The 27,265-nt window shown below is 43.6% G+C and overlaps 1 protein-coding gene across 1 annotated transcript in view; it reads left to right on the forward strand.

Annotated features, from left to right (window-relative positions):
• The window catches only part of LOC138964163 (RNA-binding protein 5-like), a 42,463-nt gene that overhangs the window by 13,928 nt on the left and 1,270 nt on the right, over positions 1–27,265 (forward strand). The window contains exons 8-22 of the mRNA XM_070336054.1: positions 2,805–2,874; positions 4,444–4,506; positions 4,940–5,201; positions 5,743–5,770; positions 7,318–7,450; positions 16,353–16,429; positions 16,968–17,037; positions 17,495–17,586; positions 19,015–19,212; positions 19,517–19,651; positions 19,954–19,986; positions 24,837–25,079; positions 25,739–25,795; positions 26,066–26,157; positions 26,886–27,012. Of these exons, the coding sequence (XP_070192155.1) occupies positions 2,805–2,874; positions 4,444–4,506; positions 4,940–5,201; positions 5,743–5,770; positions 7,318–7,450; positions 16,353–16,429; positions 16,968–17,037; positions 17,495–17,586; positions 19,015–19,212; positions 19,517–19,651; positions 19,954–19,986; positions 24,837–25,079; positions 25,739–25,795; positions 26,066–26,157; positions 26,886–27,012 (1,680 nt within the window). The remainder of the gene's footprint in view (positions 1–2,804; positions 2,875–4,443; positions 4,507–4,939; positions 5,202–5,742; positions 5,771–7,317; positions 7,451–16,352; positions 16,430–16,967; positions 17,038–17,494; positions 17,587–19,014; positions 19,213–19,516; positions 19,652–19,953; positions 19,987–24,836; positions 25,080–25,738; positions 25,796–26,065; positions 26,158–26,885; positions 27,013–27,265) is intronic.

Below are 27,265 nucleotides of genomic sequence, written 5' to 3' on the forward strand. Positions count from 1 at the left end.
CAGTGAAATTAGTAAGTTGTGTACACAAGTTTTTCTCAAAATACACAAGTTTTGTTTTTTAAAGTACTCCAGGTGCATTATAGGGGTTCCATGATGTTGCCGTATTTTGTACGCATGATTGTCTTGAATACGGTCAGTGAGAAAAAAATATTAGAAAAATTCCAAGACTACTTTTCTTCACAAGCACATCCCGAAGCCGATCCACTATTTTGACCCATGATTACAGTTTTTGTCAGTAAACAAAGAAAGAAGCATATGTTTAAATGTATTGGTAAACTTTATTAACGGTGACGCATGTTTGAATCATGGATGTTCAAATGTTGTGTGGAGTACACTCATTTTTCTGAAAATACACTCAGTTTGTTTGAGAATACTCCAAGTGCAAAAATGGGGTTCCCAGGTCTGATACATATTTTGAAGTGACCTTGACCCTGAACTATGGAAGATAACTGTTTTAAACTTAAAAATTATGTGGGGCACATGTTATGCTTTCATCATGAGACACATTTGGTCACATATGATCAAGGTCAAGGTCACTTTGACCCTTATGAAATGTGACCAAAATAAGGTAGTGAACCACTAAAAGTGACCATATCTCATGGTAGAAAGAGCCAATAAGCACCATTGTACTTCCAGACATGGGATTCTTCCGTAAAATTACGGAATTCCGTAAATTTTTAGGCTCCAGGGATCATTCTTGAGATTCGTGCAAATCCGCTGAGAAAATTTTGGGGTATATGTAGGTATAGACCCAAGTTTTTCGGCCGGTCCGCTGATCGCGACGCTCCATTCCATACTATTCTTGAACGGTTGGTTCCTAAAACGGTCAGACTGTTGCTGGTCGATCCGTATGGGAACGCGCTCTGTGTCTTTGTCTCCTACGGTCACCGTTTCAACGTAGCTATCGGGGATTCAGTATAAGCATACCGTATGAGAATGATTCGGCGCCATTTTTACATCGCTTTGAGCCACTTGCCAAAATGATGAGGAAGCTAAAGCGAGACGAAACCGTTCTATCCCGGGAAATTGACCAGCAGAAGTACAAGAAAAATCTCTGGAGATTCGACTGGCTCGATGAAGTTGTATCATTGAGCTGGAAATACGAGAAAGGCCAGAAGACACAAGACGTGAAACTGAAAGTTGGCGATGCTTTTGCTAAAATCAACTTGCCGGGAAAAGCTCAGTGCACTTTGTGCAACGATGTTAATGTTATCAACTATGGTTCCAATGGAAAGACTGCCCTCAAAAGCCACTTGAAAAGCAACAAGCACCTGACTATCCTGAAAACCCAGTCGTGTAATCAGTCACTGGGGTCGTTTGGCACCGACAAGGTAAGAACATTGAAACCACACCGTCACACGCCACCACCCCCCCCCCCCCCCATCCCCGCCTCTCTCTCTCTCTCTCTCTCTCTCTCTCTCTAAACAATACATTTGAGTTCTCTCTCTCTCTCTCTCTCTCTCTCTCTCTCTCTCTCTCTCTCTCTCTCTCTCTCTCTCTCTCTCTCTCTCTCTCTCTCTCTCTCTCTCTCTCTCTCTCTCTCTCTTTCTCCTCCTTATTTTGAGTCTTAGCGTAAAACTATTAATTTGAGAAACATGGAAAGGGAGGGGGGGGGGGGCTATGATTAAGCTGAAATATGCATTTCAGGGCCATTTTTGTGTGTCTAAAACACTAAAAACCTTCAGCTTCTGGGGGCGAAGCCCCCAGACCCCGACCAGGGGCGTTGCCCCTGGACCCTACTGGGGGCCTTCTGCGGCCCCCAGACCCCCACCTTTTTTTTTTTCCTTAATTATCACTTTTTCGGAATCCCATGTCTGACTTCCTATGTCTTGAATTAACAGCTTTGTGTTGCATGACCTTGGATGACCTTGACCTTGGGTCAAGGTCACATGTATTTTGGTAGGAAAAATGTGTAAAGCAGTTCTTAGTGTATGATGTCATTGCTAGGTTTAGTTATTTGACCTTGACCCTGAAGGTCAAGGTCATGTAAAGGTCAAGGTCAAGCATGTGAGTCGTATGGGCTTTGCCCTTCTTGTTGTACACTTTTGATAATGGTATAATACACATGGGTTTTTCAGTTATGGTTTTGTTGCTCTTAGTCTAGCTCCTATCCGCATAGATGATTTAGAGCTGAAAATGATGAATGCCTGGTTTTTGAACTTGTTCTCTGTGTACAAGTCTGAGCTGAAAATGATGAATGCCTGGTTTTTGAACTTGTTCTCTGTGTACAAGTCTGAGCTGAAAATGATGAATGCCTGGTTTTTGGCTCACGTAAGTGTAGCCTATGCGATCGTAACTTTGTCTGTCTGTGCGTGCGTGTGTGTGTGTGTGTGTGTGTTTGTGCGTGTGTATGTCTGTGGTTGAAACTCTAACATTTGAAGACGTCACATTACATTGACGTCACATTATGACGTAAGAGGGTTAGACGTCACGCGAAGGAAGTACTGAAAGTCTCGGTCATTATTATTTTGAGCGGGCCGAGACTCTGTTGGCAGTCGTGTCCCTGTAAGTAGGCTACATGCAGACAGACAGATCTAGATCTAGTGTCTCGCTTTCTTGCACAGTTTCACCTATGCTCTTTCTGTGTCTGTGTGTGTGTGTGTGTATGTGTGACGGAGTGATTGAGTTTGTGTTACTGTTTGTTGATTTCTTACGTGAGCCTTGATGGCTTCGCCTCTTGTTGAACTTGTTCTCTGTGTACAAGTTTGAGCTGAAAATGATGAATGCCTGGTTTTTGAACTTGTTCTCTGTGTACAAGTTTGAGCTGAAAATGATGAATGCCTGGTTTTTGAACTTGTTCTCAGTGTGGAGCCCATAACTTTAAAAGGAGAGACTTCTGTTATAAGTGCAACACAAATCGACGCTTAGCAGAGGGTATGTATTAACAGGAATGTGGCCAGTTGTTTTGTTGTTGTTTTAGGTCTATGTATAAAGGTTTCTGTGAGAGACATATTAGTACAAGGGTTTACTACCCTTTGAGTGTTTCACAATTGTAATAGTTGACACTAGTGTATGCTACGTGCTGAGTCTTCCCTCAACAGTAAATATCAACGAATAATTATTCTACACAGTCTTTGAATTGACAGCTCATCAGGCATAGCAAGTTCCAGAATTTTCACTCGCCTTGTGGGCGAGTGAAATTCAAAATTGACTAGCCCACAAACAAATTCACTCGCCCACAAAAATGAGTTTCCAAAAAACAAAACGATTCCATCCATTCAAACGTGGTGAAAGGCGAGCAGGTCTTTGCAAGCGCCTGTACCGATCGCATCAGTTGAGCGTCATGAGCACGCTGGTCTTGCGTTAGCTGGTGCATAGCGTGTATCCCCTCGGTGTCTTCGATCTTTTTGTTTGAGTTTAGCCATTTTTTGGTGTTTTGTTGGTGAGACTTTGATATTTCGTGTGCATGTATGTTTTCTAGCTTAAATTTGTCCGTACCAACAACGAATGGCCCCAGGCATGGGAATTGTCCGCCGAAAGGCAAATTTCCGCCGAGTTTTTTGTTTGTTCCGCCGTAAAAGCAAAAGTGTTTGCCGAAAAAATAAATGGGGGAGGCAAAAATGGTTCTAAAATCTGAATATAATGGCAAACTTGGAGCTAAGATGACACCAAATTACACCAGTTGGGTTCTTTGGAGAAAAAAAAAATCCGCCCAAAATGCCCCCAAACCCCCCTCAGCAGGGCTAGGCGCTTTGCGCCGTCGACTTTGCTATTACTTACAAATGTTCAGCCTTTTTTTACTTTTTTCAATTCCCATGCTTGGGCCCCTTTCTCTCCTTCTCAGAAGCGGCATGCTTTTTGCAAGCAGTACACAACATGACGTTTTTTACCCGATCATAGTTTAGCCAGTCTCTTTGCTCACCAGTCAGATTTTGTATAGTCTGCCTGGAAGGAACGCTTCCTCTGTCCGGAGTCATACTTTTTCAATCTCTCGGACTCCGTTCCCTTTGGTTGGCTTTTTTTTTTGGGGGGGGGGGGGGGGGGGGGGCTGGCTGGCAGTTGTCCAAGTATTTCTACATGTTTACAGCTTCAGATCTGCCTAGGCTTCTGAGACACACGTGCTGCGTCGACAATTCTGATTGGTTAAAATCGCGTCAACGAAAAGTCCTGATAACCCTGAAATCATACAGTCATTCTGATTGGTTCATGGTCACTAAAGAGAATTTCCCGATCAGCTGGAACTGGAGCTCCGATCACATCTAATTTTAGCAATCGTAGACGACAACGTGCTTCACAACAGACAATCGTCGCTCGGAAAATGATAATACCACAGACCCAAAATTTACACTCGCCAAGTGGGCGATCATTATAAGACTTTCTACTCGCCCACACTCATTTCTGGTCGCCTGTGGCGAGTGGGCGACCGATCTTGCTCATGCCTGCTCACACACATACATGTCTATTATGTAGTGATGTGTGAATTGTTGTGGTTGTTTTCTCCAGATCCTCTGTGTGGTGTCACAGAACTTGATCCTGCCACCCATGTCGGCAAAAACCCTTGCAACAGTAAGACATGAACATTCATGCTTTGTTCTCTTTTCATACCCATTTTAATAATGTAGTTTTGCCCTCTTGTATATTTCAGGTGCTTAATTTGTAAAGGATCTTTCCATCTTCACATTTTCTGATCTTAAGAATATCTCTCCCACTTTGTAAATCTGTCTCTACCTCATTTTCTGTTTCTCTGTCTGTCTCTTTCTTTCTTCAACCTTGGACTTACTATTCCAGTAGTAACGCTAAACTGGCTTCAGTGTGGTTGCAAACTTTCACGCTAACAGGCATGAGATATTTCTGATTTCCTGCATTCTTAAAGCTATTGAGATCCTTCTTGAGATCACCAGATTGAGCAACCTTTCCATATTTTCTCTCTATTAATTTTGTTTAATTTCTTTACAGTTTCATGATTTTATGGCTGACTATTGACTGATTTTTATTTCAGCGTTGTTGTTCCGAGACCTGGATGCCCTGACGACGGAGCAAGGCGTGCTGCAGGCCATTGCAGCCTTGACCTCCATGGCCATCAAAAACACACAGGTCATCCGCGACGACCTGAACACCTCGCTCTGCTTCGCCTTCCTGGAGCTGAACTCAGTGGCGTCGGCCAAACAGCTGCACGACTTCCTGCAGGTACAGAGCCCTCCGCTGGCCATTGACGGCAAACAGGTCATGGTCAGCTACGCCAAGAACACCTTCAACACATCGTGAGTCCACTTGTTTGGTGATCTTTTGCCAGTGCAGTCCAGTAGTCTGTGGTCATCAGAAATAGACAACTCTCACTTTTTCTATTGAATATGTTTGTATTTAGAGCGCTTACTTCCCTTTGTTTCTCACATCATGCATAAGAGTCGGACCTGACTATAATATGATCACTCAACGGACCAGCAAAAGTGGTTGTTTCAAACAGGTAGTAATGGAAAGGGTCCCCTTTTAGCCAACTGCCAGTGATCTGTGCACATAGCAAATGCTTTGTGAATAACTGTAAACCCTGTACTGAAAACATGTGAGGTTGAAATCTGAAATGCTGGATCCACCATAAGTGAAGACTGACTGTTTAGAGTTTAATATTTAGGGACTTTTAACTGTATTAACTGACAGTTAGGTTAGAATAGAATGAGGATAAAGTATTGTATGTAAATAGAGTAATGCCTTCTGGTGAACATTTATTTAAATCTTTGTCACCAAGATTCAGTTGAACCTTGTAACTGTATTAGGTGGTAACGCAGCTTTTTTTCTTTGTTTCAGATTGGACATCATCTCCAAAGCACAGCAGGTATTTCATTTGCTACAGTCAATAACAAAAATATGCTTTGGAAACTCATACAGAAATAAATGTGACTATTTGTATTACAGTGGTACCTCCCTTTATGACCCCTCTCTTTTATGGGTCCCTCAATATTACGACCGACTTTTCTCTGACGGATTTTTTCTCCTTCTTTGTCTTAGTATTTCTCACCTCCATATTACGTCCCCCTCTCTAATACGACATACGACCGACCATACATGGACTTATAACGACTTTTCCCAAAATTATCATGGGTTTGGTTTACTCTAACTTATATCTCCAGTCGAGTGAGTAAGCGATACGGACACAAACACGTGCTGAAATCCTGTCCGTGTACAACATCACTTCGGCACGCAAACGGCTGAAGCCATGGTTTTTCGTTTCTATTTTAGTTCATTACTTTATTTTGAATAGATAAAGGTCATTCGCTAGATGTCTGCTTCATTTTGCAAAGAACTGTGCAGGAACTCCTACCTTTTAAACACGCAAAGTTACAGAAATGTTATGAAAGTAATCCGAACATCGAACCAAAACCGAAAGTTGTGGTGACGTCATGAAATTTTGCGATGTACGTATGCAAAGCGTGTGTAAACATTTTCGGTCTAGCTAACAATGGCGGCCGACGAACATGGGTTTTGAAATCTGGAACTGTTCTTGATTTTTCCCGATCCGTGACCGAATGACGCGATATACAACCACGCGTTCGTTTGAATCAATAAATTCTCCTCAGAATCCCGTCAGTGAAGTTTGAAGGTGAGCAGTGGAGTGTCCTAAATTACTCAACTCTGTGGACAGTCCGTAGTGCAGTTGTCCCTTGAATGAGCGAGTCAAGTTTCATTGTGAAAACTGACGCTTTTGGCTACAATTTTACATCAGTTTCAACACACTGCCGCGGTTCTTATTTGTTTTGTTCCTTGCGTTTGGGACACTTTTCTTTGTTTTTAACCAAATCGTTGCTGGGTATCGTATGACTATGATTAGTAGCTGGTATCGACATCGATGTGCATGTTTTGGGACCGCATGCTTTCGTTCGACCTCAGTTTGTTTATTTCAAACCTTAACCCACGAGTAGTTACGGGGCTTCATTAAACAAGCAAGAAAACTGTGTGTGTAATTAATTGAATTAGAAAACAGGTTACCATAATCGTTTAAGGAAAGAATAACATTACTTTGTGGGGGGCATCAATCAAAACGCTAATGTCATTCCGGATCATTGACGGACCCGGACATAACAAAACAATCTTCCATGTTACGACCCCTCCATATAACGACCGAATTTTGGTTACATTTTCAAAGTGGTTAGACAGAGGTACCACTGTACTGAGAAGAAGGATGTCTTGAAGCGGTCAAGCAGAATGGCATCAGTATAAATCTTGTTGAAAAGTATAAAGTAGATGTTATCTTTGCTTTAAATTGTTATATTATCTAAAAGGCAAGTCACATGAAGCTTTGAAGGAAAGATCTTAACCTACCTTTTACAGTGCATTGAGTAAGACTCTATATTAACCTAATGTTATAAGTTTTTCGCTGAACAGAAGCTGCAGCAGAACCAGTACTACCTGAACTACAGCAACTACTATGGTCAGGGCTCAGACAGCAACGGTCAGTACTACAATTACTCCCAGTACTACGGCACAGACACAGCTACCCCCGATGCGACACCACCAGGTCAGTTGATAGTCTGCTAATTTGGTTTTTATTTATTTCTTATTTAGTATTTTTTCAAGGATCGAAGGTATTGGGATACCAGAGTTCCTGTGTTTACTCAAAATGGAAATATAATAAAATAACAAAGAGCAATCTAATCCCCTTGACTTTCATCCCTGTTATTTTTTGGATGTTTTTGTAAAGTGTAGAGAGCACAGAATAACATGTTTGTTTGCCCAATACAGGCATTTAAAAAAACACCACATTTATTCAAAGCTGTGTCCTGTTTTGTGTAAAAGAGAAAAATTAGATTTGAAAGAGAGAGAACGTAGTGGTGGTGGTCTTAAAAGACACAGTAAGCCTCCCGTAAACCATCACAGATACTGTCAGGCTTTTACACACAGTACAAACCCCCCGCGGGTTAGGGGGAAGAATTTACCCGATGCTCCCCAGCATGTCGTAAGAGGCGACTAACGGATTCTGTTTCTCCTTTTACCCTTGTTACGTGTTTCTTGTATAGAATATAGTCAATGTTTATAACGATTTTAGTCAAGCAGTATGTAAGAAATGTTAAGTCCTTTGTACTGGAAACTTGCATTCTCCCAGTAACAGACCTGTTTACCCTCCCGGATTGTCCGGAATTATTACGGATTTGGGGTCTAAATTCCGGTATTACGGAAATCTACCGAAAATTCCGGAAATTGCGGTCGAGAGAACCTTTTTCGTGCGTGAAAATTCGAAGTCGAAATTGTGGTAGTCACCAGGACTGTGATTTCAAGGCTGACCGAAACAGCCTTTTCTGCGCATGTGCACAGCAAGGTATTTGTCGGATTCCGCGGTTTTGAGATCGACATTGGTCCGAAGGGTAATATAGGATCTCTGTGGGGACGAAATGCCAACCAAAAAAGCGAAAGTTGTACAGAAATATCGGCAAAACTATTAAGTCAAGTGGCTGTGTCTGGTGAAGTTTAAGAAGAGCGAACCACATTCATTTTGGTGATCGACTTGAGATCAGTGCAACAACAAAGCTAAGTCAGTTAGAATACGAGTCACGTCGCGGCACGTGTCCCGAGGTTAGACGCAGCATTAATTTTAACAAAATGCAGTACACAAATGAACATGGAAACAAACAAAACACGAAATTATGTTTGGCAAAATATGAGCCTGCTTCGCATCGAGTTTATTTGACCTAGGTCTCTACTTCCACAGAATCTCCCAGACCTGCGAACCAATCTCTCACTAAGGTCAGTCGCGCCAGAGACATAGATGTATGTCTATGGTCGCGCTCATCAGTGACTTGCGCTGTTGCCGAAATTCAAGTCTTTCTGAGTCTAAAACTGATCTGCATTAATATTTCTCCAATATAGCAAAGATCACAGTTCTTTGAATCGAAAAACTTACAACAAAAGTTTTAAATGAAATAAACGAATCGGTCCTCTAAAATTAAAGGTAGCTTCTGGAGAGAGTTATTATGACTGGTTTTAATGCAGGATGTCTGATCACAGGCGGTCTGATGTGACAGAATGTAAGGTGGTTTTGTTCACATGCATCTTGACTGTAAATAGTCCAAGGGCGGGGTGAGGGGGGGGGGCTCCGGAACCCCCCTCCCCCTTGCTGTCAAAAAAGCAACAAAAAACACAAAAATTCAGTCTGTGGAGAAAAAAAATTAAAACATTTTCTGTCTGTGACATTTTTGTTGTTGTCGGGAGCAGATATCAATGAAGATAAATTGCCATTATTTAATACTAACTTTAAAAGAAATAATGAGTGGCTAGTTTATCATGTTTAAAATCAAGGATAAGCCAAACATTGCTAATAAAATTGCTAAAATTCTTCAGCCAGACCCCCCAACCCCTGGACCCCAGGTTGTACCCCCCCCCCCCTCTAGCTCTTTTGCTTCGCCCCTGAATACTGTGTTTTTTAATTTTTGTTTAGATAAAGTAAACTTGTTTTTGTTAACTTGCATATATATCAGGTGTCTCGTGTTGTGTGTTTGTGGTGTGTGTGATCGAGCTTCTGTGTGTGTACTAAACATGGTTAACAATTTTGTACTTGTTTTGCATGGTAGCGCGCGAATAAACGTGTCGTTTAATCGTTTTCAAGCTGGTTTATGGTTGATAAAAAAGATTACTCAAAGATGCCTCAAATTACGGAAAAGTACCAGCTGCATTCCTGATTTTCATTTGGGGGGGTAAACAGGTCTGGTACTGGAAACTTGCATTCTCCCAGTAATGTAATATATTGTACTACGTTGCCAGCCCCTGGAGCAATTTTTTTACTAGTGCTTTTGTGAACAAGAAACAATTAACAAGTGGCTCTATCCCATCTCCCCCCCTTTCCCCGTCGCGATATAACCTTCGTGGTTGAAAACGACGTTAAACACCAAATAAAGAAAGAACACACAGTACAAACACCTTTTCATTTAAACACTCACCGAACGGGAACATCCTAGGTGCCCTCCGTAAAGAGCGAGCAATTTTCAAAGAATTTATTTTTGCGTGGTTTATCTTACCCCTGAGCCATCGTGAACCCGTGTGATCCAGTTTCCCTTTTTCACAATGTAGTCGTCAGTTAGTAATTTGAATGCGACTCTATGTGAGCTTATCTGCAATAGCACGTTATTATGTATCTCTGACTATGCACGAAACAAACGGCTGTAGTTCACAAGAACTCTAGCGATGGCTTTTGACTGTTGAGAGGAACTGGCGATAGGCATAAACCGTCGTCTGCTACGAGAACCACGACCTTGCGTGACCCTGCTTCCGGGCTTTTCTTTTTCAAACTTTCAAAACTTCGAATTGTACTGATCTTGTCTTGATGAAAAAAGAATTCTTTTATGATTTAAAGAATGTTTGTGTAACAAGCTGTCAATTTATTATTTAGATTTTAAAAGTTAGGTCTAGCGCCGAAACGTAGCACGGTCCGATTGTCTGAGAGACAATCCGCAAAATTAATTCTTTAAAAATTGCTCGCTCTTTACGTAGGGCACCCAAGATGTTCCCGTTCGGTGAGTGTTTAAATGAAAGGGTGTTTGTACTGTGTGTAAAAGCCTGACAGTATCTGTGATGGTTTACGGGAGGCTTACTGTGCCTTTAATCTTGACTCACCAGAGCAATCAGGAGAGCCTTCATAAAGTTCAGTGTTTGTTGAACTGAAAGAGGGGGAGTGGTGGTTTATCAGATGGAATGCTGGTGCAAAATGGCTTCACATGCTGTATTTATGAGAGGTTCATTGCATAAACAGTAACATAATTTCAGCATATAAAGTTTTACATACACAAACAGGTAAATTAAATTACATCCTTTACCCAACTCACAAATAGCAATTAACTCTAGTTCAGTGCTGGTAACGCTGTACGCGTCCCCTTGGTAACAAGGAAGGCGCCTCTTAAAAAAAGAGTGACATGAGACCCGTAAGGGTGTCTAAGCCAGCCCGGAAACGAGACCCCTTCCGTATGCGCGCGCATATGCCGCCATCTTATCATTCTCAACTCAGCGCCCAACAGGACTGGTCGCTATACTGTACGCTCCGACTGTTTTCAGTCTTGTTGCTTTGTCTTCTGACTTTGGCTTCTACCCCTTGGTCTGCCGCCTAGCTTGGTCTGCATCCTTGCTGTTATCGGGTGAGCTTTCTTGTTTTTGTAAACTTTGGCGACATTTTGTCGCATGTTTGTGAACTTGTGAAATTTTCTGGAAGAAAGTTTGTTTTCGTGAGTTCGCTTTACCATGGCGGTTAACGCCAAGCCTAAACTAGTTCGAGACAGGCTTCGGCTACAGCTTCTCCTACTGCTAGTTTAGCTTCGTCTAAGTTCTCGTCTAGAAGGAAGAGTGCTGGGAAAACCGCTACTTCACTTTCTGATTCGGGTATCGATAGATGTCTGAAGGTTGTTGACAAATCTTCGTCCGCCATGTTGTCCGTTTAAAAGGACAAGGTCACGCTTGGTGACAAAGATGTTTTGAATTTTGTTAAACATGTTGTTGGTCGGGGGCTCCTGGCTATTCAGGTGTCTTGCCCTCCAATATTGCTTCGTTGCTTCTGACTGTTAGTTCCCAGGTATCAACGTTGGCGGCCGATTTGTGTCGCGCTTTTGCGAACTTGTATGATGTTTTCTTGTAGAAATTTTTCGTAAGTTCGTTATGTCATGGCGGAGTACGCCAAGATTGATCCAGTTTGAGACAGACTACTGCTGCAGCGTCTCCTACTAAGGAAGCTTTCTTGTTTAGAAAGAGTAAGAGTGTCGGATTTACAGCCATTTCACTTTCAGAACCGGGAACAGACAGATGTTTGGATGTTTTGGTCGACAAGCCGTCGGCCTCCATTTTGTCCACTTTTAGGGACAAGGTCACGCGTGGTGACAAAGATGTTTGTGTTGATAAGGTTGTTGTTGTGTCGGAGGCATCTGGTGGTTCAGGTGTTTTGCCCTCCGACATTGTGTTGTTGTTTCTGACGTTTAGTTCGCAGGTTTCGACATTTCGGTTTTGACGGCAACTTTAGCAGAACTTCGTTCACTTCAGTCTGGCGTTTTCGATGTTCGTCTTCGGGGTGTATCCGGTCTTTGCCTTTGGCTTCCACTTCCGGTTCCACCTCTGCAACTGTTTCTGCTTTGGATTCAACTTCCGTTCTGCAAGCGGAAGTGCACGCTTCGCAGCTTGGCTACGGTCGTCTTGTGTCCTTGCTGCAGGAGCCTTGGCTCGTTTAAGGTATGTTTTCTCCACTCGTTGCCGGGTTCTCCGGTGACAGTGGTGTGCGAACGCAGGAGCGAGTAGACCGTGATCGCGGCGAAAGCACCGAAACCCCCGCCGTTAATCCGCATTGAGCGCTTTCGGTAGAGGCTAGGAGCCCTGTTGTTCGTAAGGATTTGTCGTACCACTCTCTCAGAGGTTCAGGTACTTCATTTCCTCTTCCGCCCTGGGGGCAGGAAGTTGAGGGTGACTCCGGAGCTGACCAGGAGAGTCTCTCTGGGGTCACCTACCTGACTACGATGGCGAGCAGGAAGGTTAACGAGGGTGCGTCCGCGGGTGCGGACGAGACCCAGCTTACTTGCCGTTCAAGTTGTCCAGCGCAGTGACGTGGGCAGCGGAAAACGGCATTTAGGTTTTGTGGAAGTTGGTGATTCTTGGATCGACCGGGAACGTCTTTCCGGGGGTCACCTTCCTGATTGCGATTGCGAGCATGAAGGAAAGGTTAACGAGGGTGCTTCCATATGAGGGTGCGTCCACGGGGATGGACGACACCCAGCTTAACTTGCCGTTCAAGTTGTCCAGCGCAGTGACGTGGGCGGCGGAAAACGGCATTTAAGTTTTGACCGGAAGGGGTGGTTGAGAGCAAGGCGTAACTTACTCCACCTCTGTCTGGTTCCGACTTCCGGAAGTTCGGAGGAACAGGATGTTCTCTTCAGCTTTCGGGAATCGTTGTCCATTGCCCTGGAGTTGGCACATGGCCGCGTGTAGCCGGGTTCACCGGTGAAGGTGGTGTACGTTCGCAGGAGGAATGTAGCACGCATTTTCGCGGCTGGGCAACGTAATCTTCCGCCCTGGGGGCAGGAAGTTGTTGGGCTGGGTGATTCTTGGGTTGACCATGCGGGTCTCTCTGGGGGTCACCTTCCTAACTCTGATACCAAGCAGGAAGGAGAGGCTTGTGAGGGTGTGTCCACGGTAGTGGATGACACCCAGCTTATCCTGCCGTTCAAGTTGTCCAGCGTATTGACGGGGGCAGTGGAAAACGGCATTTAGGTTTTGACAGGAAGGGGTGGCTGGGAGAAATTTTTACTTCTTCCACCTCTACCTTTGTTCGACGACTTCCGGAGGTTGGAGGAACGGGAAGTTCTCTTCCGCGGTCGGGAATCGTCGTTCATTGCCCTGAAGATGGCAAATGTCTTGATTTTTTACTTCCGCTTTCTCCCGGGGGGCAGGAAGTGAGCAGTAGGGCTGATTTCTTTGTTGGACTATTTAGTCAAACAGAGTCAGCTTCCGGATTGCACGGTTGTGCTTGACGGCTGTTCAATTGAAGGTGCTTCTGCTTTACTGAAAAGCACTGATTTTAGGTTCCGTTTCATGTTAGCAAGTGCAGTGGCGCTCGCAGCTGAAATGGTTCGAGGTACAAAGGGATCTTCCGGTGTGTTTCTTTGCAACCGGTTGGTTCTGATGTTTACTAATCCATGGCCGGTTTTGCGGCTGTGCTTCCGGTACAGGATGGGATAGCCTTCTACCGTTAACACTGTGGTGTTGGTAGTCGGCACTTTTCAGCCTTTGGCTCCCGGTTCCGTTACTGCGGTTCCTTTGCTGTTTTACAGGCTGTATCCACTTCCTCTTCCAGTCTTTCAGCTGGAAGGAGACAGGTGGATGGAGTATCTGGTTATGGAGTTCTGGTGTTTGGAAATTTTTTCCAAAACTTTTCCGATTTTTGGCAAGTTTTGCCTTATCGGGATTGGTGACTGGTTCTCATCATTTTGATGATCGGTATGTTTTCGAACAAGGGGAGGCTCATACTTCAGCTGTGTCGCTGTTCGCGGCAGTTTGTAGTGGATTTGAGCCTTCTGAGGAGAATCTTTGGGTGTTAAGTTCTTAGATTCTCTGGCGGGGTCTTTTTGTATTTGTGGAAGTTTTCACAAGCGAGTCTTCTTTGTCACCACTACCTTTTTGGACAACGCTCGACTTTATACCTGTGGCGGTGTTGCTTTAGCTTGTGTCTTACGCTCTAGTAGCTTGTCACTCGCGGAGCGCTTTCTGTAGGCTTGGGCTAACTCCAAGCTTAAGAACTTAGGTTCTCTTTTTTCGTTCTACGGAACCGCCCTCGGGTTTGACAAACATCCTTCTGGATTTGGATAGCTAGGAGAAACTGTCTGTAAGATCAAGATCTCCTAGCTCTGGTAGATTGTGGCTTCGGTTTCTTATGATTGGCTCTTTTGAACAAAACTTGCTTTTATTCTCTCGCCTGGGCGGTTACGTTCTAACTGGATATCTTTGTGGTCCGACAGGACTCAGATACAAAGGATGTAACTTTGCGGGTTTTTTACCTGAGAGTAAGCCTCTGCCTTTAAAGTATTGTTCTTTTGGCTAGGCTTTAATCTCTTTCTTGTGGGAAAGGTCTCTTTTTGAGGCCACTTCTATGCACGCGGGCTTTTATCTTTCAAAGAGACGTTCACGGTAAAAGGGAAGCGCAAGGCAGGCTTTGGCTGTTGTTTGTTTCCAAACGAATAGCTTCAGGCTGGCTGTTATCTACTTTAGCTTTTGACTCTATACCCTCACTTTCACAGGGTCTTTATCTTAGATCGTTTTGGCTACCTGTTGGTCGCACAGTACGGATCTTTCCTATCTTGGTTCCAGACCTCTTAAGGCTGGCAAGAAGGCGTTTTTGCTTTCTCACATTCGAATTTTACGGATGTCTACTGTAAGGGTATCCTGAAGATACTTAGGGGCTTCCGCCTCAACTCTGGATTTGGTCCAGAGTCTTTATATATAGGGGTTTTGGCGTGTTTGTTCACTTGTCACTTAGACTGGCTTGGTACAAAGTGCTTTTTTCTTACGGAAAGAACTCCTCTTCTCCGTTTAATACAGCTGGCGATCCACCTATTCTGGGTTTCCGTTTTTTCTTACATGTCTTATTTTTAAGACTTTATGTATTTTCTGTCGCATTGTTACGGCTTGGTGCAGCGTTGCTTTAACACGTTTCAAGACTAGCCTGGCGGATCTACACGGAAAACGGCCAAGCTTACTCTAGTAGCTTCTGTGAGAAGTGTGAGCAAGCGTACTTTCTGGCTATTTATATGTACAGCTTTTTCAAGAAAGGCTGATCTATGACTTTTAGATTTCTTTGAAATGTTCTGGCTTTTGAGCGGAAAATGGATTAAACAAGCTTCAAATTGCTTTTTCAATTCATGAAGCAAGAGTTTGGCTCCTTTAGAGTCTCGCTTAGTCACTTAAACTTTTCGGTTTTCGAAGATTTTTTCTGATTCGCACGGATCTTGTTAGATTGTTGAATCAAAGGTCACTTGCCGTGTCTTTCATCTCTGTCGTGATTTAACCTAGGCGTTCTTGCGGAAAACGGGGAAAACCAGCTTCCTATTGCATTTTCAATTCATGAAGCAAGAGTTTGGCTCTTTTAGAGTCAGGTTTAGCCATTTTTAATATTTCTGACTTTCACGGATCTTGTTAGATCATTGAATCAAAGGGCTTTTGCCTTATCTTTCAGCTTCGTCGTGATGTGACTTTGAACGGTTGGAAACGACGTTAATCACTGAGTTTAGGATGGTAGAGGTCTATCTACTCTGGTAGAGGTACGACTTTTTGCGCTACCTGCTATGGTAGCCGCAGGACAAGTCCTTCTTCTTTGATTTTCGGTAAGTACCCGCCACCTATAGTAGCAATCTGCTATTTGTGAGTTGGGTAAAGGATGTAATTTAATTAAAAATTTTATAAATAAATTTTCATTTAATTAATACTTACCCAACTCACAACGTTTATTCCCTCCCACCTCCCCGCTGTGGTTGGTACTGGGGTCTAAAAAAGAGTGAGTTGGGCTTCGTTTCGAATGATAAGATGGCGGCATATGCGCGCGCATACGGAAGGGGTCTCGTTTCCGGGCTGGCTTAGACACCCTTACGGGTCTCATGTCACTCTTTTTTTAAGAGGCGCCTTCCTTGTTACCAAGGGGACGCGTACAGCGTTACCAGCACTGAACTAGAGTTAATTGCTATTTGTGAGTTGGGTAAGTATTAATTAAATGAAAATTTATTTATAAAATTTTTAATTTATACATCTGGTTCTGAGTTGCCGTACATACGCATAAATACACTGTCACTTTCTCTTGCTCACAGGATTTCTTAAGCTTCTCTCTTTTACCCTCATGTTTGTCCAAGTTTTTAATTTACCTTTCTATTGCAAAAAGGTTGTTTTGATTTTACATTGATGGGTATATGTTACAGCAAACTCAACAAATGCTGCTGCAGCGGTGGCACAGACAGCGATCATGCAAGCCCAAGCTGCAAAAACATTAGCCACAGTAAGTTTGTCTTGTGTAATGGTCTAGAGTGGGACACCCCCCCTTTTAAGACCTCCAAAAATCTCAGAAAATCAAAGGAGAGAGTCTTAAAATGGGGGTAACTTTTACAGAGGTTATGAACAGTAAGACTGAAAAAGCAAGGTCTTAAAAACAAGGGAGTCTTATGGGGGGGGGGGGGGGGGGGGGGGTTGTATTGTACTATGATATTCTTCAATTTGGAGACAGCTGATACATGCCTAACCGGTATTCTCATAAATATGCATTTGATTTTAAACTGGTCAGCTTCTGCTCTAACTTGTCCAGAATTCTCCTGGTATAATGGTGACAAAATCTTGATTGCAGAAAACGTAAGTGTACCATAGGGTTGCATGCGCAGTTAGGCTCTTTCGCAATCCAAAACTTTTGGGGCAAGTTGATTTTAGGCTTCTTTTTTTTACAATTTTATGATCTCAGTCCTGAGTTTAAAAATGCGCCACAGCGGAAGCATAGGCATCTTATATACAATTCCATCATTGTCCGTCTATTGTTTTTTTTACAGTCATCCACTGCTATTACCACTGCAGTGCCAGAGACCACCAGTACAACTACAAGTCAGTACCCAGTCTATCGTAAGTATCCACCAGTGGATGACACACTTTGGCTTCCTTCTGTCACAGAAACTAATTAATAGATAGCCTCATTTGTGTGTGTTTTGTCTTGAACCCTTTGCCTCCCTTGACATGGGAAGTAACTCTGTCAATGTTAATCTGAAAAACTTTTGAAAATGGTAGCAAAGGAACCACAGCAAGTTCTTCAAAATTATAAACACTCAAACCTCACAGGAAGGCAATTGAAACAGAAGCTGAAAGGGGTCATAGATTTCATGGCATATTGCTGGCTTTCTGGGATCTACATATTGGTTCTGAAGGTGTTCGGGGAGGTTTTGGGTGACTGAGAGGTCATTCTTTTGTCACCTGGCATTTGAACTTGCTTTGTAGTCCTAATCTACAGTAGAGTTTCCTTCACGCATCCATAGCTCTGCACACAGGGAAGATGATAAGGACTGATGTGTTTATTTTATCGCAGCACCACCTGACGTAACAAAGTACCAGTATGACAAAACATCGGGTTACTACTACGATCCCACGACCGGTCTTTACTACGAACCCAACACCCAGGTGAGTTTAAATTCTATTTTAACATTTGCATTTATATATATGAGACGAGACGCCAGTAAAGCAAGGTTGTTACCTTCCTGGCAACTGATAAAGACTGAGAATTAAAAAACAAAAGAAGGCATTTACAGACCTGTTTACCAGTACGATTTGGGCGTATTTTGTACGCCAAATTATTATCGGTACGCAAATACGCAACACACGCACAAAATACGCCTAAGAAAAAGTCTAGAATACGTTTTCCCGTGTTGGTGTGCTGATTACGGAATGGTACAACTGATACCGGTTTCGGTCGAAGGGAGATAACCATGACAGCGAGTCTTCAGCTGTGGAAACCTTGTTCAGTTGTTGGCACGTGCGATCGTCTGGACAATCGTGGCAAAATGAAGCGGGGAAAAATGTGCCAGTTTCGGATAACTGTACCAAGTCTAAACAGCAGAAGCAGCAGATTTTTTTGGAGAAATATAAGAAAGAGCCAGGAATTGTGGAGTCTTCTATGAGAAAAAGTTATGCACACTGCAAGTATTGTAAATCAGATTTCTTCGTTGCCCATGCTGGGAAATATGACATCGAACGACACTGCAGTTCCAAAACTCACCTGAACAAGGTTGCTGCAAAGAAAGCCGCTGAAAGCTGCCAAGGAATTAGGAAGTTCATTCATGCAAAGCAAATCCTGCCAGAAGAAAAAGCTGTAGTCCGCGCTGAAGCAATGTTTTCTGAGATGATTGTAAAAATGAACTTGCCACTGTCAACCGCAGATGTTATTTCACGAACTTCATCTTTTCATTATCAATCTGATTGGAAGACACTGGTTATAATGCTATAAACTGACAGGTAAATAAAATTGTTTTATCCCTGTTGTATTGGAAGGAGTTAAATTCTGAAGGTGTTCACAAGACATGCTATTCTTACACAAACACGTTTGCACCCACGCGTACATTTTCCCTAGCCCATATGGCTTTGCTTGCAAAGTACACCAACTTTTTGAAAAATACACTCAACTTTTTGAGAAAGTACTCTTGCCTCGGGTTTAGGGTAAACAGGTGTGCATTTAGCAGTTATAGCATTGTAGAACAAACACAAATCAGATGTTTCTGTTATGTCCCTCCTCCTGTGAAACAAGACCCTGTAAATTGGGTTAGAAAAAGTCAAATGCAGGTCAGTTATCATGCTTATGGCATTCATTCGTTATGCCTTATTTTTCAATTAGACTCGCACTTACTTGGACTTAAAACATCAGAAAAGAGGAAGATGGGCATGTACTCTTCTATTCTTACATGTTTTACAAAAGCTTAAAGGGCAATCACTTAAGACAAATTTGTCGGGGTATGTGCAGAACATTGAAGAAATATTAAGTACTTCAGCGAACAGTTTGTTTTGTTTGTTTGCGTGTGTTGATTGTACATTTAAATTCGCCCCTTGTACTTTCAGTACTACTTCAATGCCAAGACAACTCAGTGGATGTACTGGGACGCTGAGAAGTCAACGTATCTTCCTGCCCCCACCCAGGGAACAGAGAGCAGCCACAGTACAGAGACTGACCCTATATCACAAGAGCAGACGGAAAAGAATGAGAAAGAAGAGAAGAAGGAGAAAGAAAAGACTAAAGTTGCCAAGAAAATTGCAAAGGTAGGGGTGAGAGAACGAGTGATTAGTTAAGCATGTGGATTTCCTTGATACTCTGTCTTGTGCGTGTATGTGTGTGCATGCACATGCGTATAATTGTAAATTTTGCTTACTGTGGTGAGGATTATTAACTTAAGATTGTACCTGCTGGTAAAACTAAAATAGCCGTGCCAGCTTGGAAAAAAATCATGTCAGATGTAAAACATCTAAGAAGTTGTCTAAGAAGTGACTGTCGGTTTCAATGTTCTCGTTTCGAATATGAAGAGATCTGCAAAGTTTGAAATGTTGCTATTTCGTATGTGACCAGGACATGGAGAAATGGGCAAAGGCCATGAACGCTCAGAAGGATGCCATCAAAGAAGAGCACCGTAAGAACACTGGCAACTCTGGGCGCAAAGAATCCGCAGCTGCTGACGCTGGCTTTGCCATTCTGCAGAAGTCGGTGAGTGTTGTGACATAACCGCATTGGGTGTGTGTGTGTGTGTGTGTGTGTGTGTGTGTGTGTGTGTGTGTGTGTGTGTGTGTCTGTTTTGTTGTTGTTGTTCTCTAAGGCAGTCGGGAATCTTCAGTTTATGTGATTTGCAACTAGACAAATGGCATTTTGTGGCTGTGTATTGATGAAGAAAAAGGAGAACTGTCTGGGGATTTCTTTGACTTTGCAAACAATGTAAGAATTTACTTGCTAATTGATTGATTTGCTTGTTATTTACTAATTCATTTGTGTTTTCATTATTCCTTTTTCAGAAAGAAGACATGAAGCTGATGCCACCACCTCCTGTGAGTATATTGTGTATCTTCTGTAGTTTATATGTTGCTGTGTGACATCAATCTGTTGGATTATTGCAAATTAGTTATACAGTGACTTCTTGGTGCATTGTTTTTGCACAACCTCCCCACATCAAGTGTCTGGCGATTTGATCACAATCATTTTGTCAGTAAATTTGTCATGCGTAGCATTGACAGCAAGCATGCATTGTACCAGAAAGAACAAATGAATGTCTTTGAATATGATATTTTGGAGCATTGGATTGAAATCTGCATAATATTTACCAAGGATTTGTTTTAGAACACTTTTTCGAAACGACAGATTAATTGTAATCAAATTACATATCTTACCCAACTCACATATAGCAATTAACCCTAGTTCAGTGCTGGTAACGCTGTACGTGTCCCCTTGGTAACAAGGGAAGACAACTCTAAAAAAGAGTGACCATAGACCGCGCGCATGCGCTGCCATGTATTCATTCCTACCTCAGCGCTCAGTCAAGTTGGTCGCTGTTTTGCACGCTCTGGCTGTTTTACAGCCGTTGTCACTGAGTCTTTTGACTTTGTTACATTCCTCTTGGTCTTCTACTCTTCGTCTTGACTTCGCTTCTATGTTGGGGTGAGATCTTTCCTTGTTTTTTCATGATTTTGGCAACATTTTGGCCACAATTTGGACTTGTAAAATTTTTCTAAACATTTTTTCTTGAGTCTTTTTTGTCATGGCTGATACTGCCAGGAAGAGGCATACTCCCAAACAGGTGGCTGTTGAGTCCTCTCCGTCTAAGAAAACGCCTAGGAAATCTAAACAAACCGGCCAGGCTGTTGTTTCTGTTTTAGAACCGACCTCCAAGAAATGTATTGTCGTTCATGAAGATAAGTCTGTTAAAGAGACTTCCTCTTCTGTGGGTTCTGGTTTGGCTTCTGCGGACGTAGCTGCTTTGCTACTTTCGCTCAGTTCGCAGGTTTCATCTTTGGCTGCGGAGATTTCTTCCACGAGAGCGGAACTTCGGGCTCTTCCTTCCGGGGTGACGGACATCGCCTCTCTGGCCAAGGTTCGCCCTTCCCCTTCCGCCACGGTCATGCACGCGGATGTTCATGCTTCAGAGGATGCTGATGACCGTCACTTCCTTTCATTGAGTGGTCCGTCTTCCGGCGTTCCAGTTCAGTCTAAAGGTATGTCAGCTACGCAAGTAACCGGGTTCTCCGGCCAAAGCGTAGCGCGTCCTCAGAAGAAAGTAACCCCTGACGTGAGTCGTAGGGGCGAAAGTTCTGATCTCTGGGCTGGCCCCCACCGCTCTGTCGGTCGGTCAGTGCGGAGTAGGGACCCTGAGGAGCGAAAGAAAGTCTTGGTGCACCCAGCCTTATCAGAAGATTTTGGCCGGGGTGTGCAGCTTCCGCTTCCGCCCTGGGGGCAGGAAGAGGGCAGTAAAGCTGACTCCCCATTGAACTATGATAGTCAATGTGGGGGTCAGCTTCCGGATTGCACGGATGTGCATGAAGGGTGTACTGATGATGGTGCTTCCGCTATGGGGGAATGCACTGAATTCAGGTTGCCGCAGAAGCTGTCAAACGCTGTTGCGTTGGCAGCTGAAACGGTTTCAAGTATTTTGAGGAAGCAGTTCAGCTTCTCTTCCGCCCGGGGGGCAGGAAGAAGTCAGTAAGGGTGGCTTGCATACGGTCGAGTTACCACGTTCGCCTTCCCTTCCGGTTGACTCTCCATTTGACTATGGCAGTCAATGCGGGGATCAGCTTCCGGTTTGCACAGATGTGCATGAAGGTATACTGACGATGGTGCTTCCTCTGTGGAGGAAGGCACTGATTTCCGGTTGCCGTATAGGCTGTCAAGCGCTGTGGCGCATTTTAGGTAAAAAATCTCCAAAAAATCTTCAAAGCCCCCCGAACCTCCACCAGGGGCTTTGCCCCTGGACTCTACTGGGGGCCTCCTGCGGCCCCCAGACCCCCGCCTTTGTAAGCTGACCTCACTTTTTCCAATGCTAGGCCCTGGTTCTCTGTTTAGTGAATCTCGGTCCATCTTTGATGAGAGGAGGCATATTTACCGAAACTGGAAGTTTTTCTTCAGGTTTCGGTTGTAAGACATTTTCTATGACTTTTCTTCGTCAGGAGTTTAGAAAATGCCAGAATTGGCGACATCTCGTCATGCTGTCTCAGCTGGAGAACAAGGGGCAAGTCTTCTTTTCTCTAGTTCATTGCGAACGATTAGTGCCTATTTCATGGATACTTTGGCACTGTGGCTTACTCCACCTCAATCCTTTCAGTGATTCACTCCCAGGAGGGGGTTTACACGCAAGGTCAGTCGGATCTTTCTTTGTTTGATCCAAAGGGAGACGCACATGTATGTGTTTGTTTTTACTACTCGTGTGATTTTGAAGACATGTTTGCTGTCTTCTGATCTTTCACAGCTCTCGTTTTAGAGTTAGGTCTGTCTTCCTGTTTTATCTGATTGTAAGAGGTTTTCACTCTTTTTGTCAGTCAGGAGCAAAGACAGAGACAGTGAGGTTTACGCTCTCTCCGGTCGTCCGGAAGACGTAACTCACGAAACTCGTCAGAACATGCTCAACTTACTGGTGCATATTCTGACTCAAATATCTTTAGGGTCAATGAGCCACGGTCCGCGACCTCATAGATTGAACTTTTCCGGCGAAACCTACCCCTTACGGTAGAGGCTTCTGTCAGCTACTTTCGCTGGGCAACACAAAGGGCTTTCATAAACTTCCATAGTTTCAGCACTTCGTTTTAAGAGCGTACGGAAAGAACTAAGGACTCCATCATGTGGCTGACCTTAATCTTGGCACAGAAGCTTTTAGCTTTGGTTTTGTTTCTGTTCCACTTACGCAAAAGACATCTATCATCTATGTTTTTGCCAATAATAAATAGAATCACATTCCTTCTTGTTCAGTATTCAACTTAGGCATTACGCCACTCAGGGTCATTTTTCTCCCGCGAGTTAACAAGCTACACTCTGTGGTAGCTTTCACTACGGTGGCTCTTGGTTATTCTTTACTTTGCAATGAGCTAGGAGTTTTCTCCTACACCGCAGTATTGCTAGCGTCCTCAAGGGCTCTTCCCTTGACGCAGCATGGTATAAGTCACAGCTCCCGTCCCGGGATTGGTATTAGGTTTGAAAAAGATGGCTCTTTCTCTCTCAAATTTAGGCCAGATTTCCTTACTAAAGCCAGAAATCTGGTCTATCATCCCCTATTATCCGCATCCCCTCCCTGAGTGAGGTACTTGCTCCCGGAGATCATGACTTGTTTAACTGTCCGGTTAGTGCTCTCATCTGATACCGGGCCCGGACATTGACTATTAGTTCCGTAAGCCAAATAACTACTCTTTATCTCCATCAACTCGGCTCGGGATAAAGACATTCCATGGGTCTCTTTGGCCAAATGGGTAGCCACACTGATTCGACAGGCCCGTCTTTGATGGTAAGGCCAGTCATGTGACAATCAGGCAGTCCTGCCTCTTGCTGCGGTCAGAGCTCAGGAGGCCCTAACCTGGGCCTGGTCTATAGCAGTCCTCCGCTCCGGTCTCCTCTCAGGGGTTCTAGAGTTAGCCTACTGGCTCTCAGAGGACGTTCTTTTATCGTTTACTACCTCAGAAATGTCGCGGTAGCGCGACAGGACGGTAGTTCTGCTCTACCAGCTATGGTATCGGCAGGACAAGTTCTCCGTTCTTGGTATTGTGAATTTCCCTCCGCCTACAGTAGCAATCTGCTATATGTGAGTTGGGTAATTTAATCAAAAATTTTGGTAATAAATTTTCATTTGATTAATATACTTACCCAACTCACATCGTTTATTCCCTCCCGCCTCCCCGCTGTTGGGGGTATATCTATCTAAAAAAGAAGTGAGTTGGGCTTCGGTTAGAATGAATACATGGCGGCACATGCGCGCGCATACGGAAGGCAACCTCGATCTCGGTCTGGCCTTGACCCCTTGACGGTCTATGGTCACTCTTTTTGACTCACATGCGAAGCAAAAGTGAGTCTATGTACTCACCCGAGTCGTCCGTCCGGACGTCCGGAAAACTTTAACGTTGGATATTTCTTGGACACTATTCAGTCTATCAGTACCAAATTTGGCAAGATGGTGTATGATGACAAGGCCCCAAAAAACATACATAGCATCTTGACCTTGCTTCAAGGTCAAGGTCGCAGGGGCCATAAATGTTGCCTAAAAAACAGCTATTTTTCCCATTTTTCCCATTTTCTCTGAAGTTTTTGAGATTCAATACCTCACCTATATATGATATATAGGGCAAAGGAAGCCCCATCTTTTGATACCAGTTTGGTTTACCTTGCTTCAAGGTCAAGGTCACAGGAGCTCTTCAAAGTTGGATTGTATACATATTTTGAAGTGACCTTGACCCTGAACTATGGAAGATAACTGTTTCAAACTTAAAAATTATGTGGGGCACATGTTATGCTTTCATCATGAGACACATTTGGTCACATATGATCAAGGTCAAGGTCACTTTGACCCTTATGAAATGTGACCAAAATAAGGTAGTGAACCACTAAAAGTGACCATATCTCATGGTAGAAAGAGCCAATAAGCACCATTGTACTTCTTATGTCTTGAATTAACAGCTTTGTGTTGCATGACCTTGGATGACCTTGACCTTGGGTCAAGGTCACATGTATTTTGGTAGGAAAAATGTGTAAAGCATGTGAGTCGTATGGGCTTTGCCCTTCTTGTTTTAGAGTTGTCTTCCCTTGTTACCAAGGGGACGCGTACAGCGTTACCAGCACTGAACTAGGGTTAATTGCTATAATGTGAGTTGGGTAAGTATATTAATCAAATGAAAATTTATTACTAAACTTTTTGATTTTGGTTTTACAGTTGACTGTCAACCCAGCCCCTGAAATAGCGGTCCCGGCAGCATCAGCTGCAGGTGGCAGCAAGGCGGGGCTTGTGGCGTCCTATGGCGGTGACAGCGATGATTCTGGTGATGAAGATGACGGGGGTGTGGTGGACGAGAGCAAACTGGTGGACTGGAGCAAGCTGGCCTGTCTGCTCTGCAAGCGACAGTTTCAGTCCAGAGAGATTCTCACCAAGCACACACAGTTTTCTGACCTGCACAAGGTAAGTAATGGTCATTTGTTAACAGAAGTTTTGTTTTTACAGGTGAACCTACCCTGGTGACCACCTGTTGATAACGACCACCTGTTGATAACGACCACCCGTCCATTACGACCACATCAAAGAAACCCTGACATGGTTCTTTCCTATGTAATTCACCTTTCCATAACCACCACCTGTCTAAAAGGACAATTTTTGTTGGTGCCTTTGGGTAGTCTTTATATACAGGTTAGATTGTGGTACTTAATGCCTGTGTACTCATCATCAAAGTTTAATGTAATCACCTCTTGACATCTTCCTCTTGGTTGCTCTTGACGTCAGTTTATAAAAATTTTTGCTGTTGCTGGCATGATAAAATGTGCAAAATGCAATTCAGAGATGAGATGCTGACTGTAGAGAAATTAATAGTTGTGAAGTTGCTTTTGTTTATTTATTTTTTACAGTGAACCTGTTATAAACTTTTTAAATGGCCAGCTAGCAGTTCAGAATGCCTACAGGTCTGAAATACCACAGCAGTTCTGACTGTGACCATCTGCCGAATATGAACATTGAATTCTTTCCCCGGATGCTCTCAGTAAATATATTCCTCTGTAAATTGAGAAACAGAAAATTTCCCTGAATATGAAGCACTGTGCTAAAGCCTGGCTCTCTCTGTCTTTCAGCAAAACCTGGAGAAGCTGAAAGCAAAAGCTTCAGCAGGCAAAGTGGAAAAGAAGGAGGTACAGTATACCAGATTGGCGTAGCGGTAAACAATGTCGTTAAGGCCCTGCCCCCAAAGTTAGAGGCTTGTCTGTTACTTCTTGTCTGTCTTTCTGGTGCCTGGCTGAGGTAGGTAGGTCTGGCACACCAAACGCATGCGGAAAGGGACAAAAGATTCCCTCACTTAGGGGTGTTCTTTCTCACCCGTTACCCCCTGTATGTAGGCTGCCGTGTAGCAAGTGCAAAGCCAGAGAGCAAGTTTGGGAGATTGGTCGACTTTTGTCTTGCAGTATCGAGACAGAGCGAAAGAGCGAAGACAGAAATATGGGACTCCTGCTCCACCGGAGCCTCGAAAGCAGGCTGTCGGTGAACTTCCGGAGGTGTAAGTCTCTCTCTGCGGATAATTTCCTTGTCATTTTGTTTCTGTAGAGCCTTCTTTTCGTATTGTGTGGGCTAGTGGTGTTCTTTTAAAGTTTTGTATTCTTTTCACTGACTTTTCCACTTGGTTGTTTCAAAGATGAAACTGTGGTACCTGCGATAAAAGGACACCCTTGGGACCAGCCAAATGTGTATTGCAAGGCGGCCTTTCAGGACAGGTATTTTTTGGCCGAGTTGATAGACAATGCAATGGGAATGAAGAAAGTGCCTTTCATGGAAGGTGCCGTCCCATTGGAGGGGCCTCACATCGCAGGTACCACTGTTCTTTGCTTTGCAAGGCAGTTGGAAGTTCTGTCCTTGAAACAAATACTCTTTACATACATGATCTTTGTTGAATAGGCTATTCCCAAATCATTCACTATAAATAATGATCTGTCTTTTCCCATTGAGAAGTAAGTAGTTTGAAATATACTCTGGCAGAGTCTACCCTAGTCCCTTCCCTGTTTTCGGGAATAGCCTTCACGTTCTTCAGAGTCATGACTGTCCTTTCTGCATGCAACAAGTTTCACCATAGCCCCAGTTCTCTTTCCTCACTGCATATCCCCGTTTGAATCCTGAGAATAGCTTGTGTTAAACATTGTAGCCTTTTGTCTGCATGCTTGTCAAGGATTGACACCGTGGAAAGAAACCTGTTGGGGAACTCTTCGTCAGGTGTTCATGTGTGTTTTTCAGATACGAGCAGCCGACAAAAGCGGGAATCGGGGCAGACAACATTGGTAACAAAATGCTGCAGAAAATGGGCTGGTCCGCTGGGCTGGGGTTGGGAAAAAGCAGTCAGGGCATCACTGCTCCTATTGAGGCAAGTATAATTTGGACATTTTATAAGATTTTATTTTCCTACTGATTTATGTTAAGACTTGCAGTGAAATTACTTTTGCCATCTGTACTTAGTTAAGTGTGGTTTGTGGGAAAAGTAAAGAGACACTAGGAACCATGCACTACAGGTCGGCTGCAGTAAACCCAGGTTTGTACTAAAGGATAGAGGGAAGGGTGGTTCTTGGTAAACTGTAAGAGTTATTTGCCTGAGAAATGTGGAGCACATTGATACACAA

Source organism: Littorina saxatilis, linkage group LG4, assembly GCF_037325665.1.
Source record: "Littorina saxatilis isolate snail1 linkage group LG4, US_GU_Lsax_2.0, whole genome shotgun sequence".
NCBI classification, from domain to species: domain Eukaryota; kingdom Metazoa; phylum Mollusca; class Gastropoda; order Littorinimorpha; family Littorinidae; genus Littorina; species Littorina saxatilis.